Below are 19,745 nucleotides of genomic sequence, written 5' to 3' on the forward strand. Positions count from 1 at the left end.
ATGGAAATATTCTAATGATTGCCTGCAGATTACTGTGTAATTGATCACCTTGGAGCTAGAAGTAACCAGCATTTAATCTACACGCTGCATAGTTAAGAGGAGAGAAATAACCATGAATTACTATGTAATTGTATAGTTAATAGTTGCACGGTAATTACCATGGTTGTATGGTACAATACATACATACTGCAGTTACATGGTGATAACCCACTGCCTCGTAGTTACCATGTAACTAATCAACACTGGTCCTACAGGTATGGATCATTTACATGATATATATTCTGTCATTTAAACTGAAGAAATTAGATTTATTATGGATAGGTTCCACACATGGGGCTCTGTACCAGATTCTGCTCTCATTTGCATTGACACAAACCCATTAAAGCTAGTGTGATTATGCTAGTGGGAGTGCAGTTTTACCCCTTATTTATTTTTACAAAATCACATTATTCAGTATATGAGAATTTAATTTTACAGAAGACTCTGAAATTAATTTCAAAATGATTGCTACATTTAAGCCTTCAACTGGTGAAAAAACTAAACAAAATATTCTAGGTCACATTCAATGCAAGGGAAATTAGCATTGTCATAAATACACGTTAAAAATACCTATTGAGAATGAAAAGTAAATAATATTCATCATTCATTCTCTCTTTCATTTTCATAGATTTTGTTTGCAAAGATTATATCAATGCTTCTTGTGCCTTTATAGCATGGTTTCTGCTGTATAAAGGTTAAGTTGAGAATAAATCCTTTTCTAGAAACAGAAATCATTTAGAAACAGAAACAGAAATTCTGCTGAAAAAACATCTCTATTGTATGGAATGTTTTCCCTTGATTTAATTTGTATTCTATATATTATTTTAACATCCATCATAAAAGTTAATTATTTGAAGCTGGGAGTCCGTTATTGCCAATGCAATTCAAACTGCTGACGATGGCTACAACAATGGATAGTGCCAATGAGTTAAACAGATTCTGATGCATTGTGTAATGTTTTAACATACCACATACCACATCTGCACAGCAGGATATTGAAATGTCTAATACGGATTTCACTTTTCAGTTTCTTATCACAATAATGCATATCAGAGTTCCAATACAAGACATAAAATATATTGTTTGAGCTGATGAGTCTAATCCTGACCTCACATATACTGGAGAAAATCAGGTGTAACTCCTCTCAGGAAGTAGAATCCTTCTCCCAGCTCCTGTGTATACTATACAATCCCTTTGAGTGGTTCAGCCTACTCTCAGTGCCCAGCTCCACAAATGCAAGGCCAGGGCCCCATCTGCCTTCAACCACCTGTTGTCTCTTGCAATGATTTATGTTCCTGGGGGTTCCAGGAGGGAATGGTCCCTGGGCTGCACTGAGCAGAGTGACTTCTATTGCAGCTGGACCTGATGACCTACTTGAGTAATTCTCCTGCACATTTATAAATGACCTCTTTTCACTCTATAATTTTTGTAATGGCAAAGACTGCTGCTTCTATGTTGAATGAAAAAATCTGAAGCCAGTAGGAAAATATTTACCTGATCAATACTTAAAGGTATTTGAAGTGCAGCATTCGCAAATATATTCATTATGTCTTTGGACCTGACTCTGATTCACGTACACCATTTTTACTCACTTTGTTCACTCCTCTAACTAATGCAAGAAAGATCAGAACCAAAACATGTAGATTAACAATTACCACCAATGGCCAAATTTTCAGCAAGCCTTGAGCTGGTCTCTTTCTCCACACTTAGTTTTAAATTACTGCATTAAATTACTGTACCCTAAGAATGTAGGAATATGAATTTTTTGTGCAGCTAGAGTGTGCAGTTATTTGCCCAGCTATCTAGTTTGTGTATGCAGAACATACTGGTACATGCATCCACTTTTGCAAACATAATAAGTTAACTTGGCATAAATGAGCTCAAAAACAGGTTAGAACTGAAAATATGATTAGATTATGAATTTACAAGCTGTTCTAAGCCTTGAAGAAAAAATGCATTGCACCTATCCTGTGTCCACTGAAGCCAACTGGAGTAAGGGGATTGCTGCTGATTTTGGTGGGTGAAGGAAAAAGCTGACAGTACATAAATGTCTGATTTTATATCATCATGTTGCTACTGGTTACCTTTTTAGTAATGGTATCTGGTGGCACATCCCGCCTTCCAAGTGGATATGGGTTCCATTGGCTACTAGCAGAAACATCTTCTTGTCCATTGTCTAGAATGTTGCTCTGCTGTGATGGGGTCTATTGTAAAAATGGTAGGATATACTTTAGTGCCTTGACAGATCACTGTATAAAACCACCACTTACTTTTGCCCCAAATCCACCTTGTTCAGTTGCACAGCATTTCATTTGTAATGGGAATCATTTTATGCTTTATCCCCATATCGTGTTAATGTATAAGAACTATATACTTGCTGCAGTCTTGACTGCACTGTTGTCTGTGGACCTTACTTTAAATGGGAGAACTTTAGATGCTCATTAATTATCTTGGCAATAATGAGAGAGGTGAGAAAATTAACTCAAAGTCTGAAATCATGGAACAGTAAATATTTTTCTGAAATTACATTTTTAACACAATAGTGTGCTACAGAATCACACAATCTAAAAACATCGTACTGCTCATTCAAACTGTAAGTAAGTAAAGAGCAATGAAAGAATGTATAAATATCTCACCATCATCTATAATGTAAATATGAAATGTTAAATTTACAATGCATTTTTTTAAAATGTTATATTTAATACAGACAATACTGAAGTTATAGTTGTCATACCTTGGGTTACCTTCTGCACTGCTCTTACAGACCCCAGTTCAGGAAAGCACTTAAGCATATGTTTAAATTCCAATTAAGTCAATGGTACTTAAGCACATGCTTAAAATTAGGCACATACTTAAGTGCTTTCCCGAATAAAGATGGACTTAAGCACATGTTTAAGTGCTTTCCTGAAACAGGGTCATACTTCTATTATTCTTTTCTGTTTCCTCCCCCTTGGACACATTTAATCCTGGTCATTTTCCTTCACTGGTAACTTTACTCATCTCTTTTTCAGTCATTTTTGTGGTCTTGGTGTCCTATCTTAATCTAATTTTATTTTCCATTTATTAATTTTTTTAGTTAGGCTTAATTAATTTTTATTCACATAAACATAACTTTCTTGACTGAATCCTTTCAAAATCCTGCCATCACAGGGCAGATCCAGCCACAGGAGAATTTCTACAATGTGGAGGATCCTCTGATGATACTTCTGCTGGCACAAATGCACGGCTAGGAGAATGAGAGCATGGCTGTGAGTCCATTACATATGGCTGATCCCTCATCTATTGTAACAGACCCTTGGGACCATCAGCAGATAGCATAAATTAAAGCAGATTTTAAACCACTCTATTATATGCCAGGGACTGGCCCAGTGCCAAGAAGGATCAAAGGAATGCAAAAGTTGCTTAGAGCCATTACCGTACTGCTTACACACTACTGTTTTCCTTGTCTGCAGTTCAGAATCTGGGCCATTGTTTCAGATTATTTCCAATTGGGTTTTTTGCTTGTGGAAACCCTTTAGATATCTGAGTACTGCCAATGCCTCCTACCCTGTTTCTCAGTTTGGTTGAATGAGACTGCATGATTGCAATCCCCTTAGAGTCATGAAAATGAGATGTGTATCTTGAGAGATTATTCAAGTGAGCAACATTAGAAATGAAAACTTCCCATTGCATAGTCTCTATTCTGAGAATAAAAATACACAGAGAAAAGCAAGTGTGTCACCCGTGTGATGTGACTAATTTCACCAGTTAATCCCCAGAGTTACTCCTACTTTGTAAAACTGATAAGAACATTTAAAACAAATCATGTGCTATATGCTATTCAAAGGACTGTGCCTCTATGACAATATTTTCTGACAAAGTAACATACTGTGTGACTGTTCGATTGGTCCTAGGGGAGAGAGTAATATACTTTTGATCCTGAAGTTCATCTAAGCAAGAATCCATACAGTGTTAAAAATAATTATCATATGAACTTTAAAATTGAAGGCATTCTTCTGAAAGAAGTTCCTTTTTCCACTACAGAGAATGTGGTGCTATTTTTATAAGACAGTGACTGTAATTGTAGAGGTGATTTAAAGCTGCGGAATAAAGAAAAATGATGCAGTTGTTTACTGTTTTCTGTACAAGATTGGGAAAAATCTGTGATGATTGAGCTTTTCGTTTTTGACAGGAAAATGAATTTGGCTGCTTATAAAGTTATTCATTTGACAGAGGCTGAATGAACTGCACATCAATAGACGTTTTACACCGATTACATCTAGATAAAAAGTAAGAAGCAACAGTTCAATGTGATAGTAGAAAGTTGGCTAGATTGTTGGGCTCAACGGGTAGTGATCAATGGCTCCATGTCTAGTTGGCAGGCGGTGTCAAGTGGAGTGCCCCAGGGGTCGGTCCTGGGGCCGGTTTTGTTCAATATCTTCATAAATGATCTGGAGGATGGTGTGGATTGCACTCTCAGCAAATTTGCGGATGATACTAAACTAGGAGGAGTGGTAGATACGCTGGAGGGCAGGGATAGGATACAGAGGGACCTAGACAAATTGGAGGATTGGGCCAAAAGAAATCTGATGAGGTTCAATAAGGATAAGTGCAGGGTCCTGCACTTAGGATGGAAGAACCCAATGCACAGCTACAGACTAGGGACCGAATGGCTAGGCAGCAGTTCTGCAGAAAAGGACCTAGGGGTGACAGTGGACGAGAAGCTGGATATAAGTCAGCAGTGTGCCCTTGTTGCCAAGAAGGCCAATGGCATTTTGGGAGGTATACATAGGGGCATAGCGAGCTGATCGAGGGACGTGATCGTTCCCCTCTATTTGACATTGGTGAGGCCTCATCTGGAGTACTGTGTCCAGTTTTGGGCCCCACACTACAAGAAGGATGTGGATAAATTGGAGAGAGTCCAGCGAAGGGCAACAAAAATGATTAGGGGTCTAGAACACATGACTTATGAGGAGAGGCTGAGGGAACTGGGATTGTTTAGTCTGCGGAAGAGAAGAATGAGGGGGGATTTGATAGCTGCTTTCAACTACCTGAAAGGTGGTTCCAGAGAGGATGGTTCTAGACTATTCTCAGTGGTAGAAGAGGACAGGACAAGGAGTAATGGTCTCAAGTTGCAGTGAGGGAGGTTTAGGTTGGATATTAGGAAAAACTTTTTCACTAGGAGGGTGGTGAAACACTGGAATGCGTTACCTAGGGAGGTGGTAGAATCTCCTTCCTTAGAAGTTTTTAAGGTCAGGCTTGACAAAGCCCTGGCTGGGATGATTTACTTGTGGATTGGTCCTGCTTTGAGCAGGGGGTTGGACTAGATGACCTCCTGAGGTCCCTTCCAACTCTGATATTCTATGATTCTAGAAGCAGTAGAACAGATTAAGAAAGATAAACACATCCCTAATTACAGGTTTCAGAGTAGCAGCCTTGTTAGTCTGTGTTCGCAAAAAGAAAAGGAGTACTTGTGGCACCTTAGCGACTAACCAATTTATTTGAGCATAAGCTTTTGTTGGTTATGTTTACTGGTTAGTCGCTAAGGTGCCACAAGTACTCCTTTTCTTTTTACATCCCTAATTGTTTTCTTTGACTCTTTGAGCTGCCATTGGCCAGTTAGGCCTTAATTATTGCTCTTTTGAGTCTGAGCAACACTAGGGAGAAAAAAAAGGAGCAAACCACCCAAGTGGTGTTGTTTGGATATATTACAGCTTTGAAAAGCATAATGCACATGATCCTTCTTACTTTCACCAATGGAAATCAGTAACTTCTTTGGAGTCAAATTATGCTGCTGTAAATGAGAGGAGGAGAAGGCCTGGAATAAACAATTGACATAGTCATTCTTGCTATAACTGCTCAACTGGTATAACAGGCATTCTCCCTAGTACAGCAATCCTGGTATATAAGGGGCTGAGGCCCAGGTCCTCTCCTCCTACTCCAAAACACACCATTTATTGGGCTCTTAGCTCTCTGTTAAAAGCACTAGCTGCTCCCCTTGATTCATAGCACTAGAAACCAGATTGTGTGCGAGTGTGCTGTGGGGACAAACTCCCCGCTACATCTCCTTCCTTTAATGCACCTACATATTGGAGGAATACTTTTGCTTCTAGAGTTTCTGTCCCTTGCTTGAGTTCTCAGACTTAAAATTAAAATCAGATCCAGCTGACCCTATAGCTGAACATCAATAACTTAAGCACAGTATTGTTTAAAATGTATTAAAATTTGCTCTTTCATCAATATATACTCCAATTAATGTCAGCAGGGATTACATGCATATAGAATGTATCCCTTTCAAAACTTTTAAGTAGACAAATGTAGAACTGAAAATTAAGAAACCAATAAAACATTGCAGATGTTTAAATGTATGATGGTGTTGTTTCAGTCTGTCTAGATGTGGAGACACCTGCAAAATGAAGTAAGGTTATTTTAATAACCAGGATAATGATAAAAAAAATCTTAAACAACAAATCAGAAAGAACACATCAAAAGCTGCCACAGTCATTAAATTTGCAGGCTCCACGGATGTGGATTGCCCACAGGCATTCAGTTTTCAGAAAGAAAAGGTTGATATATGTAAGCAATCTTTTTTCCTGTGAGATATGCATTCTGAATGTGAGAATTTCAAGTGACTTATGTTTAGTTATAAACATTCTACTGTATTACCCTTCTTTGAATAAAAACTGAATCAACATTTTCTTTGAAAACAGTCTGAGTCCACAACACACTTGCAGACAATTCCAAAATTTCCAGTAGACACCTTTCAAAGATCTACATAGTGCCAGTGGAAGATTTATAGTTTAGCATTTAGTTCACAAGTTATTTATGTCCCTCAGCCAGAAATGCAAAACGTTCTAGAAGATATCAAGGAATAAAAATAAGCAGTATTAGGAATTCAAAGTATTACATCAGCACTAACTTTGTCTTTGCTTTGCAAATTGTATAGTAAGAGAATATCATTCTTCCACATTTTTTAAGATGAGATTTTATGGTGGCATGTAGCAGATTGTGATTGAGTGCTTAACAGAAGGAATATTAGAGTAAGAGCTTGGAGTCCTTAGTTGCTGGTCACAAGAATACACACGTGGGGTCATATATCACCCTAGATCCACACATGTAACTCCCTATTGACCAGAATGCATTAAAGTCAAATATAGCATATGACCTAAAGTTCTTGATGTGCATGATATATGAAATACCTCATTCATAAATACACATGCATGAAATACTAAGGCTGTCTGGAATTACATGTCAAAATGATTCCTTGCTAGGACCTGGAACAAGAATTAATATATCACCCAAAGATATATCAACAGTCTTTGAAAGAAAAAAAATATGACAAATGCTGGAAAACTCCTTTTCTAAGTGAGTACACATCTATATTTAAGATGACAATTTGGTTGTCATTAATTTTGCCACATTGGAGATGTACAAGTACAAAATATGAAGGTTTGTAACACTCTGGATAAGCAGAGAGTGAAGGGCATAAGAAACTAACCAAATGTGAAAGGATAAGTTATTAGGTGCAGCTTGGCAATGCAATGTGTGTATTTGTACTGTTGAAATATTCCGGTATGCTTACTGGCTGGGAAATACAATACACTATATGTATTAATAGTTAGATCAGGCTGTTAGACTCCAGGTCAGCAAAACTCTTATGCCACATGGCTAACATTAGAGCATGTGAGTAGTTACACTGATTTCATATGCACATGCATAAATAATATGACTGTTTGGAATTTTATGTCAACGCAAGGACCTGTCCTTACTTCAGTGAGACTACTCTCACATGTGTTAAAGCAGAGATTAAAGTCCCTTCTACATCACGCTATGAATATTTTGGCAAGATTTTAATGGGTAACATTCTACTCTATCTTGTTATAGCTACTTCGTTCATGAACCATGTAGATTAGTAGATGTTTATACATGTGTATGATGCATATATACATGCACCAATATATCAATAATAGGTATGAAATCAGAAACTGAAAAGTTTTAGAACACTAATTTTCTTTTCTATATCCCCAATACTTAAAACCAAAATTTAAAAATACTGTAATTGTAGCCAGTAGGGGCTCAAAGCGTGTCAGTGCTGTTACAGATAAATTAGTGGAAAGTGGAACACCTTGGCTCCTGTGATGCAATCTACATACATTCTTAAAAAAATGTCTACAGTACCATTTCTAGGATTAAACATCTACAACATGAAACATAATCCCAGCGCTATTCCCAGAACATATAATCAGGATAACATTAGTCTGCAACACAAGAGCAGAAAGCAGCAATAACAGCCATGTGAGCTAGTTAATCCAAAAAGCAAGGTTATTAACTAGGCAAACTATGGTACCAGCATCTTTGCTTTTTGGACTGATTACAGGGTATAAGCATGAAAAGCTAAAGCAGGAAAAAGCAAAGGGTATTAATTTATTCTATGATGTTGGTATATACTGGCTATCCCATACTTACTTTTGGTAGAGGTAGCTCTTGCTGAATTTGGTTTTCAAATTTAGATCTAGTCTGCAAGTTTAAAGTCATGCTTCTGCCTGCATGCATTGCTGACAAACCTCCAGAGTGCAGCATGCCAAGGTTAACAGTGTGGTGTTTGTAAGCAGCGGTCTGAGTAAAGGAAATAACCACGTGACAGGATATGAACACACATGCTCATTGAATTAAGTATCGCACAAACATGGTTAACTTCACAGGTTTTAGTATAAGCAAACAAACGATACCAAGAAATAAGTAGCTTTTTGATGCATGCACTCAGTTGAACAAAAGCACATACAGTACTGGTTATACATAAAATGGATACCATAAAAAGACTATAACACTGATAGAAAATGAAATATTTTTTATACCCATAGTCTGAAAACTCTGGTATATTGTATGGTACACGTCATTTTATGGATATAGAACCAGGGACGCCCTATACTCCCACGGATGGTCCAAAAATCTGTGTATTTGAAGTGCTGGGAAGTAATAGCAGGAAAATCCATACAAGAGGTCTCTGTACCATCTTGTGTGCTAAGCTCTTTGTGGAAGAGAGGATTTTGGTTGGGACAGACACACAGTGAATGGGTCTGTGCACGCATGGACTAAATGGACCAAAATTCCACATGACAGGATCAGCTGGCTGGATCCACTACTGCCCATTTCCTTTATTAGCAGCTACAAACCAGCTGCACAGGCAACCTGATATGTTTGGGTTGAGAATTCCATCAGTTAGCACAATATGTTTTCATCTGGAGCAAAGACCTTTTACATGAAGGTTGTTACACTTCCTACATCTCCATAAAGGTTGGTCCATAAAACTGATCTTGTGCAAAGTATCGCCATGGTCAGTCTCAGTTTCTGACTGTATACTGCAAATTTACTGTATATTAGATCACTTTCAATTGCATTAATCAATATGAACCTAATTTAATTAATCAGGATCTTCACTGCATGCTTTATATGAATGAATGTATTCCTTACACCAAACACAAATATTTAAAATAATTGTAAAGTGTGTCCTAAACCAACAAAATCCAGAAAATACAAAGTTTAGCCTGAAACCTCTGTTCTTAAGATACCACATTTTCATTAGGTATTATGTGGTCTCCAAACATGGAGTAATTTTACATACCACACGTACAGCAATGGAGGTAAGGAAGAAGTTTCAATCTTCAAGATACATTTTTTAAAGTTTGTCTGTTTGAGCCTTAATGTTATTTTAATATGCATCATTCTTTAGTACATGAATAGCAATGGGTATCTTGACTTCAGAGTTGTTAAGATCCAGCATAAATTATGTATTTGAATACATTTTAAAAATGCATATAATTTACACATTAGACCACAGCAGTTTTTCAAAGCCGCTTTGATTTATGAAACAAGCCCATATTTATAAAGTGTATTTTTGGCTGGATAGTCAAACCATGCATAGAAATATTATATCATCAATACTATATTTTGCATGGAAAATAAACATGCTCATCTTTCTACAGCTAAATGGGTATAACAATAATCTCCACACTGAAAAGCAATAGTTGTGCATATCCAATGCTACCATTACAAGGTTAAATAAGCTACAGGTTTAATATTGCCCCCTAAAAACACCAATGAGGGTTAGAATACATTTTTGACAGTTTACTTATGTTTTTTCCCTCTTTTTAAAAAGCTATGATGTATTTGTAATACACTATTGCCAAACACTATCCAGAGCCTTTCAATGCTCTCTGAGCATTACTGAAAAGGTAGGGTTTCAGCAGTACACCCATCTCACTTCTGACAAAACCATTAGCAGGTTCCATTTTTCTTTTGGTAAGGACTCCTGGAAATCAAAGAATTAAGCCTTCTGAGTTAGCTTTTCCATGAAGAGTGCATATTAAAGGCAATGGAGTCATGTATGAAGAACTTCTGAAAGCCACTACCATCCCAAAGCTGGAGAAGAAAAGTCGTAATGAGTTTGTCTTCAAAACCTAGACCAATCAATTATTTACTTTAATATGGCTTCGGTTAGTGATTGTCAGAAGTAGAACTGACTGGAAAATTTTTGTTAAAACAGTTTTCATTCAGAAAATACCATTTTGATTAAACTGATTTTTTTGTGAAATTGTATGGATTTCAGTGAAATTTCATTTAAAAATTGGAAATCATTTTGAAAATGTCAAAACATCCTATTTCAAAATTTTCAGAACAAAGTTTTGATTTTTCATTTCAAAACATCTTTTCGTTTAAAATTTTTTAATATATTTTTTAACTTATTTTTTATAAAAATAAAAGGGGGATCAAAATCAAAATTGAAAATGTCATATATATCAAAACAAAACATTTTTAGTGACCCTAAACAATTTTTTCCCAGAGTTTAGTTCTGCAAAAAATTTCAAAATTCCAGCTTTATGTCCCAATTCAGAATGAATTTTTTTCACAATCTCAAAATTTTTTGACGGATGGAAAATCAATTTTCTGACCAGCTCTAGTCAGTAGTTTTCATTGGTTTGACCTTTTTTATTTTAAAGTGATGTCATGTTTGAAACCCCAATTAGTCATGAATGATACATTACCAACCACAGACCATATTCTGCCTTAAAGTATACCCCTATTGCACATCTGTAAATGAGAGCAGAATTTGAACCCTTATTACGAAATCATCTCATTTATATAAAAAACAAATCTACTATCCAGCTATCCTTTATGTAAGTTAGATGGGTTTAAAAAAAAAAGGAAGAGGAAAAACAGTATAATTTTTTAATTGCCTAGTTTAATTTTATTTTTAAAGGCAATATTGCTTTGATTTGTAGTCGCCAGCCCCCAGCAACTCCTTCTTTCCTCTTCCAGCCTGGCTTTGGTGTTTTTCAAATACTGGCTTTAAAGTTGAACCTTTACTTACAAAACTAAACTGGGAGTACTGAATCCTAATCTGGAAAACAAGCAATTCCCACAAATTTGGCCATTTGAAGAGTGTTGGCAATTAGACATCAAAGATAAGGTCTAAATCTGGTTGCCAAGATTTGGAGGTGGTTGAGCCTCTATGGAAAGTAGATAATTTACCTTTTATTTTAAAGTAAAAATTCACAGCAGCCAAGGTGTCTGTTTTTCTTGCAGGCCTGTCTGACAAAGGATGCACAAGTATCCTTTAAAATGTGACAATCAGGAGTTCAAGTGGTGAGGCTTCAGTGGGAAACGTTCCATGTTTCTCCTAACCCAATGTGGCACTCAGCTGTGCTTCAGAGGTAGCTTTGGTGCTATGAAACTTTAGGAACAGATTTTCTATCTCCTGGCTGTGGCAGCATAGTAGGGCTTAAAAAGCACCTTATGGGGCCACAAAATAATTCCCTGCATGGCCTTATCCTGTCCTATCTGCAAGCTCCAGCACAGGGGGATGACAGGGGTAGGGAAGGAGGCATTATAAGGGGCAGGTCCATAATGCATGGCACTATGGAGGTTATGGGTTATGTTGCAGCACCTAGATCATTCAAGATAGGCTACTGTATGTTAGCTATACACTTTATGCTGGGGATAGGGTAACCATATATCCCATTTTGGTCAGGACAGTGTCCTTTTTAAGCCCTACCCGGGTGTCCTGATTTTTGGGACAAATGCCCAGTTTTGCCCAAAAAGTGGGGCACCCTCTCCAATGGGGCACGGAAGAATGTTTGGGGAGGGGGGAGTAGGGTTGCCAGTTGTGGTTGGACGTATTCCTGGAGGTTTCATCACATGACATAATGTTTAATCAAAGATTAGTCTAATTCCTGAAGACTCCAGGACAATCCTGCAGGGTTGGCAATCCCAGGGAGAGTGAGCGGCAAATGCCAGACCCATGCAGGGGGGTTCAGGCAAGCAGTGATGCCAGGTGGCTTGGGATAGCCCTGCATGCAGGAGGGAACTCAGGCAAGCAGCTCAGACCAGCTCTGCTTGGGGGACTGGATGAGAGACTTGGAAGAGCCCTACGCAGTATCCCATTTTCCCTTAGGGAAATAAGGTCACCCTCACTGGGGACCATTTTTGACCCTAGAGCAGCCAAGAATCTGAAGTATGCTGTGACACAGAGGTCCCTTGGGGGTTCGCTACTCTGTCAGCAACTCCTGTGAGGCCTGACATACTCACTACAGCTAACACTTGTCACAATATATATTTAAAAGGTGTCATGTAATATATCACTGGAAAATGAATAACTCACTGATCATTAATATTCTTGCATGATGTATGTACTGTCAACCCACAAGGAATTATACAGATTTTCTGGAGTTATGACTAAAACGTGTTTAAACCAGGCATATCAGAAGGAGTTGATAAAATAATCTTTTGCCCCCCCCCCACCCCGAACAAAGGAATGTGGTTGCGTCTGCTTGCATGTATATTCCATCTAAATTGAGTAAGGTGTGACAAAAGAATATTTGCATGCCAGGCAAAAAAATCCATAAGGAGTGCAAGTGGGGAAAAAGTGATCACATTGTCAGTGGGGGATGGAGACTGCACTCCCAGGAAGCCTTCCTGCCCTTTGAAGAAGGGTCAATGAACTCAGAGAGATACTTTTCAAAGGTTTACTGGACTATAAAGAGAGGAGCAGAGAACCCCTAAGTTATTCTTCACTTGAGGAGACAAGGAAAACCAGCGCCTTGGACTCTGTGGGGATTCCAAGAGCTAGTCACCAACTGCTGGAAAAGGAAGATTATACAAGGTAGTTTCCTCACCAAAGACTGTAGCTTAAGTGAGATCTTTGCCATTAGAAAGCATATTTTGACTTTTGTTTGTTGGTAACCCTCTCTATTTTTACCCCTTATCCTCACTTAAATCTCTCTCTTTTTGATTGAATAAGCTTGTTTTTCCCTTTTATCTAAACCGACCAGTGCTGTGATTGAAATAACAGTGATTGTCAAACCCCAGTTAGATTAATAAGCTGCAGAGTATAATCTCTTTAAAAGAGCAACAAACTTAATAAGATTCTGTGAGTGCTACAGTCTGAAGGACTGGACACTACACAGCAGATGGTCTGGGGGAAATTCAGGACTGGGAGGGTCTTGGGGTCACTCTGAAACAGTAACTAAGCAGTGGAAGCCAGGGTCTGACATGCATGCTTGTGTTCAGGCTGTTGGTATCAGGGCTGTGAGCCACCACAGCATAACATTTAAGGCACCCAGAGTTTCAAAGCAGGTGGTGACACACCCCTTACTGATCTGGGTTGAACCCCAAAGTGTCACAGATACGAAGGTGGGTGACATAAAGCCATCTTTGGCCCCTCCTCCTCAAACTCTGCTGTGCACTTCCTAGAGGTACAGCCAGCGTCAGACCCTTACTCTACTTTTTAAGTGGAGTTAAGACCAAAAACTGAAAATCTTGGTACCTATACTGCCATCTAAATGAGTTTTAAAAAGTTTTTTCAATTTTTTCTTAAAATACACCATGAAATAGCCCTTACAAAGCTGAATAGGGAACTTCATATTTTTAAGTAAAAATTAGATTTTCCCACTAAGATTCAGTCCTTTCTAGTTTTATTTCAGAATCTTCTACTGTGGCTGATACTGCTCTTTGATAGAAATTATGGTTGTAGTATTTCAGACAGTTCCAAAGTAGTAACTAAATGAAGCAGGTTTTTTGGTACCAAACACTTTTATACATAAGCCTCCATAAATCATTTACCCAAGAACCCCCAATACTAATTGATTATATATCTTATGTTAACAAAATCCTTCACAGAGGAGTTCCCCATAACACAAATACAGGGAATCTCAGAATCAGAAATATGTATATTCACCACTGTACGTGCACATACTTAGAAATATTAAAATATAAAACTAGAGCATTAATTCCAGAGAAATGTCAAACATACCCTGTCTAACCTTCTAGCTTCTATATGTCTAAGTAGCTGTTGTCTCCAGTCAGCAGGCATTTTAGCACAGCTCTCATTTCCCTTCACAGGGGTAGGCCTTGTCTTTATATCACTGTTATCTGAAGGCTTGTCACCATAGTTACCCAAGTTATAGTCTGATGGTATCTTTTCCAATAGAGCTGCCATTGTAGGCCGAGCTGAAACTGGTCTAGTCTGAGATGTACCGTAACTCTCTGTACTGTAGCTTCTTGCAGACAATGGCCTCCTTTGTGTAAGGTTTTTAACTGGAAAACTTCCAGACTGGGCTTTCACTTCTTGATATGAAGGGTGTTCATCTTCATACCTGCCATTCCTTTTGAGGAACTGGGTTTCAGACACTGAGATACTACTTTGGCGTTCCATAGCTGCTCTATACTGAGGTCTGCTATACCTATCACTCTGAGGCAGTTCGTGAGGTTCGCTTACTCTTCTATACATTGACATTTCAGTGGAGCTTGCCAATGAATCTGCTCTTCTCAAAAATCCTGACCTTGATCCCTGGGTTGAGAACTGAGCACTAACAGCCTCCTCATTAACTGAAGGCTGAGAGAATGAAAACATGTGCTCCATGGGGGGATATCCTCTATAGGCTCTTGGACTAACCAAATCCTTGGCAATGTTTTTACTCTGCTGGGGAACATATTCTGGATTGTGTTGAAAAGGCGGTGGTATCCTCTTTTCTGCTTTAACTTCCACTGCTCCTTGCGGGTTGAAGCTTTGGTCAAACTGATAGACTTTTTTGGTTACAGAAGGCTTTTGCTGCTGCTGTACCTTAACACTTCCATAACTCAGTAACTCATCATCTAGCATTGGTACAGACTGGCTACGAGACATACTAGACATACCATGCTCCTGTCCTACCATTTTATCTAGTCTTTCATGGGTTCCTGCATTGTCATTACGGGATGCATAGTTTTCTAATGGAATATTATAAACTTTATATGTACCAATGTCGATCTCATCAATACTTTGCGACTTCTTAAATTTACTAGTTTTTAAATCTCTCATCATTGGGGAAAGCCTCTCTGTACTCTTGCTTATTGCAATAACACTTTTAGAAGATTCTGGACGGCAATGAATATGTGAAAAGACATTACTAAGACTTCTGTTAGCATTTGAATCATGATACTCCCATGCTACTCCTGGAGAAAAAGTGCTAGCTGCTTCAGGAGATTCTTTGATATGATCTTTCCTTTCAGGCAAAGGGCTGGTGGTGGGGGTGCTCTCCAATTTAGAAGGAAAAGCTGTCCTATCTTCAAAAGGACTTGGAGTTCTGGTCCAATTCTGCCAAGGATTGGGAGGAGGCACTTCTGATTCAGGTGTGTTTCTGAGTGTAGGCTGTTCAAGTTCCAGGGGAATGCCAACTATCCTGTCTTGTCTAATTAAAGGCCTGCGTCCATGAGCAGATGTGCTTCTAGATTTAGAGCATAAGAGAGGGTTAGTGCTAGGATTCTCCACTGTGCTCTCTTCTGCAACAAACCCTGTGTTATCATAGTGTGGGGTATCATTCCAGCTGTCAGCAAAAGTGTCACTCATTGGATGCCTATCATTGCGCTGCTGCAGATTTCCCACTGGAGCAGACTCTAGCTGGCTGAGTAATGGCTTTGTCTCAAGAGGCTGTGGAAAAGACTGCGCAAGCCTGCAAAAAGTAAAAATAAAATGCAATGAAGACTATCAGGGCCTCTGTTACAATAAGTGAGTATCAGCAGAAAGAAAGTCTTACAAAACATCCTAATAAGAAAAGGAGTACTTGTGGCACCTTAGAGACTAACCACCTTGGTTAGTCTCTAAGGTGCCACAAGTACTCCTCTTCTTGTTTGCGAATAGAGACTAACACGGCTGTTACTCTGAAACCTCCAAAAACATCCTAATGTTTTCTCATGTATATCTATCCCTTTGGATTATATTACAATACATATAGAAATTATGCCGGTGCTTTGTCACAAAATCTGGCATTTTCTAACTTTTCAGAGCTTAGCTTTGCAACCTAAATAACTGTTTTAACATTTTTTTGTATGTAATATAACTTATTTTTCAGCAAAGTGGGTAACTCTGCACAAAATAATTCATCTATAAAAGCCTCTGCTGTCATAAATCCAGGAATTAACACAATTCCAGGCTGCAAAATGAAGCTTCTGAAAATTTGGTGCATGATGGCCCTGATCCTCTTGTCCAGTTGGACAGCTTTGTGCTTCTGCAGCAACGGAATGGTGTACCCATAAAGCAAGCTTAACCTGCCTGTGGAGGATTCCCCATGTGTAGGGACACATTTCAGTGGCAAAGAGCTGCTGTAGCAGTTTCTATTCTGTGTTGCCAGTGTAGGGGCATGGCTGGGGAAGAGCCCTGTGCCCTGGCAATCTCCAGCTGCTACAATGATCCCCTTCAGGCTGTTGATAACCAGTGAAAATTAAAGCAGCTTTCAGGCTTCTCTTATTTGTGCAGGGGTCCTATTTTAGGACAAACTGAGGGCTGTGGGAGTATAAAGGTTACAAGCATTGTGTCAATCCTAAAGTGTGCCAAGCACTCCTCAGCTGCAGCTCAGGATCTATGCACTTTCAGTATGTGGTTATTTCACTTTAGAAAATATAATAGTGAACCTGACTCTCCACTGTCTTCACCTTGTATTGTTATCTCCATCAGGGCAAAATGGGTGTAAAATGGTACTCTTCTTGTTTGACAGCCTTAAATACCCAGTATGCCCTCACTTTGCCCAGCTGTATTTGACTACACAAAGTGAGAGGCAACAGAGAATCAGACCCAGTAAACATATACACACCTGTTACCCCACAAAGAATTATTCACTGCTTCTTTGGCAGTAGTTTGCAAGGACCCCATTTTAACACGAGCGTTAGAGGACCCTGAGGAAGCTTGGGAAGGTGAATAGTCTGAGTAAGTGCCTGAGGAAACACTGTTATTGAGACAGTGGATTTTATCTGCTTCAGATTCATCTGTTGATTCTGAAATAAAATAGAACAAGCATTATGTGGGGTTGGAGCATTCGGAAACTAAACATACTGGAAAAATAAATGTTCAAACTGATATTATGCATATATTTAAAAACATGTTTGTAAGATATCTGCAAATCAGAGTGTAGTATCCAATACATCCCAGCACAATGTATTACTTCTAGCTCATCTATCTAGCTGCACGCATTAAACATGCCTTCACTGAATACCTTTGGGAGTCAACATACTGTAGTACCTTTCTTTTCTTTACCCAGAAGAACAAGTTTGGGTTGGTACAAGGGAGCCTCAGCCACTGAAGGGCGAAGTTCTCCTATCCTCATGTCATTAGCAGGGTGTCCAAAGGAATCCTGAGAGAGAGAATAATACTGAAGTATAAAATAAAACTATAATAAGGTGGACTTGCAGAAGGCAATGAAGAAACAGCCACATTTGTCATGAACATGGAACTACATAAACCCAGGCACAGACAATATCATTCTAATCATGCTGAATTTGTCACACTACAGTTCTACTTATTCATTAAATATTATAACAAAGCACTAATATTATGATGATAGCGTGTTTATTCTGAAAATGCAGATGAACTAGATAGAACTTGAGATGTGTCAAAACCACACACACATTCTTGATGGAGTAAAGCTTACAAAAATGTAAAATTTAAGTAGAATTGAATGAAAATTTAGAAAAAACTATTCACTTATTGACGAATTAAGTACTACTCGTTCATTTGTTCCAACTACAATAGGACAGATCTTTACAAATTCAACTGTCCCTACATCTGCACTGAACCAAACAGCTATCTTGGCTCCAAAAGAATTTTCTATGAATTTAGGCTAATAATAATGTTAACCCTGTGTTTTGAGAGCAAATGCTAATCTGGCTGAATTTCAAAAGGTTTCCTACATAATGTAAACAAGATGTGTGCTGCTAAAATCCCTCCTGCAAAGAATTAGACTGATAAGTCATTTGTTTCTGTTTTTAAACAAAACGTGTGCTTTTATTGGTTGAAATATGTGTTCTGACACGTTTGGTTAATTATGACTTGAAAGTTTATTTTAGAAATTATAGTTTACAGTTCTCTTTAATAGAATAATTCATATTAGGATTAAATAGAAAAAGATTTTGAATATCAAAATTCACTAGGTTCACAGAATTTAAACAATAATGTAAAGAAAAATTAGGGTTGGAAATGCAGGGAGAACTTTAAATGGTCTGATACAATCCCAAAGATTCTGACTCATCTCTGATCTACTTATAAAATCCTTGTTTTACAATACCTAGCATTTACATATTTCTTTTTCATCCATATATTTCAAATAATTTTATCAAGATAAGTAAGCGCTATTATCCCAACACACAGATAAGGAAACTGAGGCACAGAGAGGTCAAGTGACTTGCCCCAGGTCACAGTGAATCAATGGCAGAGCCAGGAATAGAATCCAGGTCCGCTAATCCACAAATCTAATCATCCATGGTTCCCCCTTAAGTATTGTTTCTGATATTGTATGAATTGGATGAAACCTTGTTATGGGATTGTGGTTCATATGTTAACTAACGGTAAGCATAAGCCCCAACTAAGACAAAAGGAGTGCATGAACCCACCTAGAAGCTTTTGTTAAGTATTGTTTTGCGCAGGTGTGTGTATGGGAAGACAGGACACGGAGAAACTGAGAAGGAATGAGGGGGGGGGGACCCACACGCCCGCACACACAGAAGGGAGTATGATATTGAAAGTATGATTGCTGTCCCTGAAAGAAGCCTAGGGAGAGGTTTTTGGGTCAGGACCACAGGCTGGAAAGAATGCTCCTGGTGCTATGAGCAAAAGAAGCTGTTTCGTGCTATTTCATTCCTTCTGTGGTCAGAGACAGAGGACTTCGTACATTCTTTGTAAATAAAAAAAACTGTATTACCTGACTACCACCAATTTCTATTCCCAACTGGTACACTCACTGGACCCCAAACTTTGACTTGCTGCTCGGGTCAAAAGGGGCAACAATATTTTGATTTTAGGGGCTGATAAGGAAGAGTAAGGGGAATTAACTCAATGGATTTCTTAGACCCTGCCCTTTTGCCTTCCTAGTACGGAAATAAATTCATATTGAGTCCTTAGATTGTGTAAGATTGAACTCATTTAATTTAAAAAGTAAAATAATTTACGGTTGAGGGGCCTTCTCAGTTGTTCCCAGCAGTAGCTCCTCTTTTACAGCTGTCATTTCCAGCATTAGATTCTTTGTCCACAGCTCAACCATAAAACTGTCTTGTTAAGTCAACAACCCAACCTCCAGTCAGAAATGCTCTAGACTCATCCATTTGTTCATGATCCACTCACCTAGCAGCTGCTACTGCTTGATGATCTCTTACTTCACTCAGAAGTGTTTTAGCCCAATTTATCCCTTTGTTTTTCATTTCCAACC

At 38.4% G+C, this 19,745-nt stretch overlaps 1 protein-coding gene across 3 annotated transcripts in view; it reads right to left on the reverse strand.

Moving 5' to 3' along the window:
• LRRC7 (leucine rich repeat containing 7) overlaps positions 1 to 19,745 on the reverse strand; it is a 250,821-nt gene that overhangs the window by 30,240 nt on the left and 200,836 nt on the right. The window contains exons 16-20 of one of the 3 annotated variants that reach the window (XM_077823904.1): positions 17,567 to 17,678; positions 17,142 to 17,322; positions 14,327 to 16,004; positions 8,485 to 8,634; positions 2,124 to 2,243 (exon numbers count right to left, since the gene is read on the reverse strand). In XM_077823904.1, coding sequence (XP_077680030.1) covers positions 2,124 to 2,243; positions 8,485 to 8,634; positions 14,327 to 16,004; positions 17,142 to 17,322; positions 17,567 to 17,678 — 2,241 coding nt within the window. The remainder of the gene's footprint in view (positions 1 to 2,123; positions 2,244 to 8,484; positions 8,635 to 14,326; positions 16,005 to 17,141; positions 17,323 to 17,566; positions 17,679 to 19,745) is intronic. The other 2 variants (XM_077823906.1, XM_077823907.1) reach the window with 2 other exon arrangements.

This window comes from Eretmochelys imbricata, chromosome 8 (genome assembly GCF_965152235.1).
Source record: "Eretmochelys imbricata isolate rEreImb1 chromosome 8, rEreImb1.hap1, whole genome shotgun sequence".
Taxonomy (NCBI): domain Eukaryota; kingdom Metazoa; phylum Chordata; order Testudines; family Cheloniidae; genus Eretmochelys; species Eretmochelys imbricata.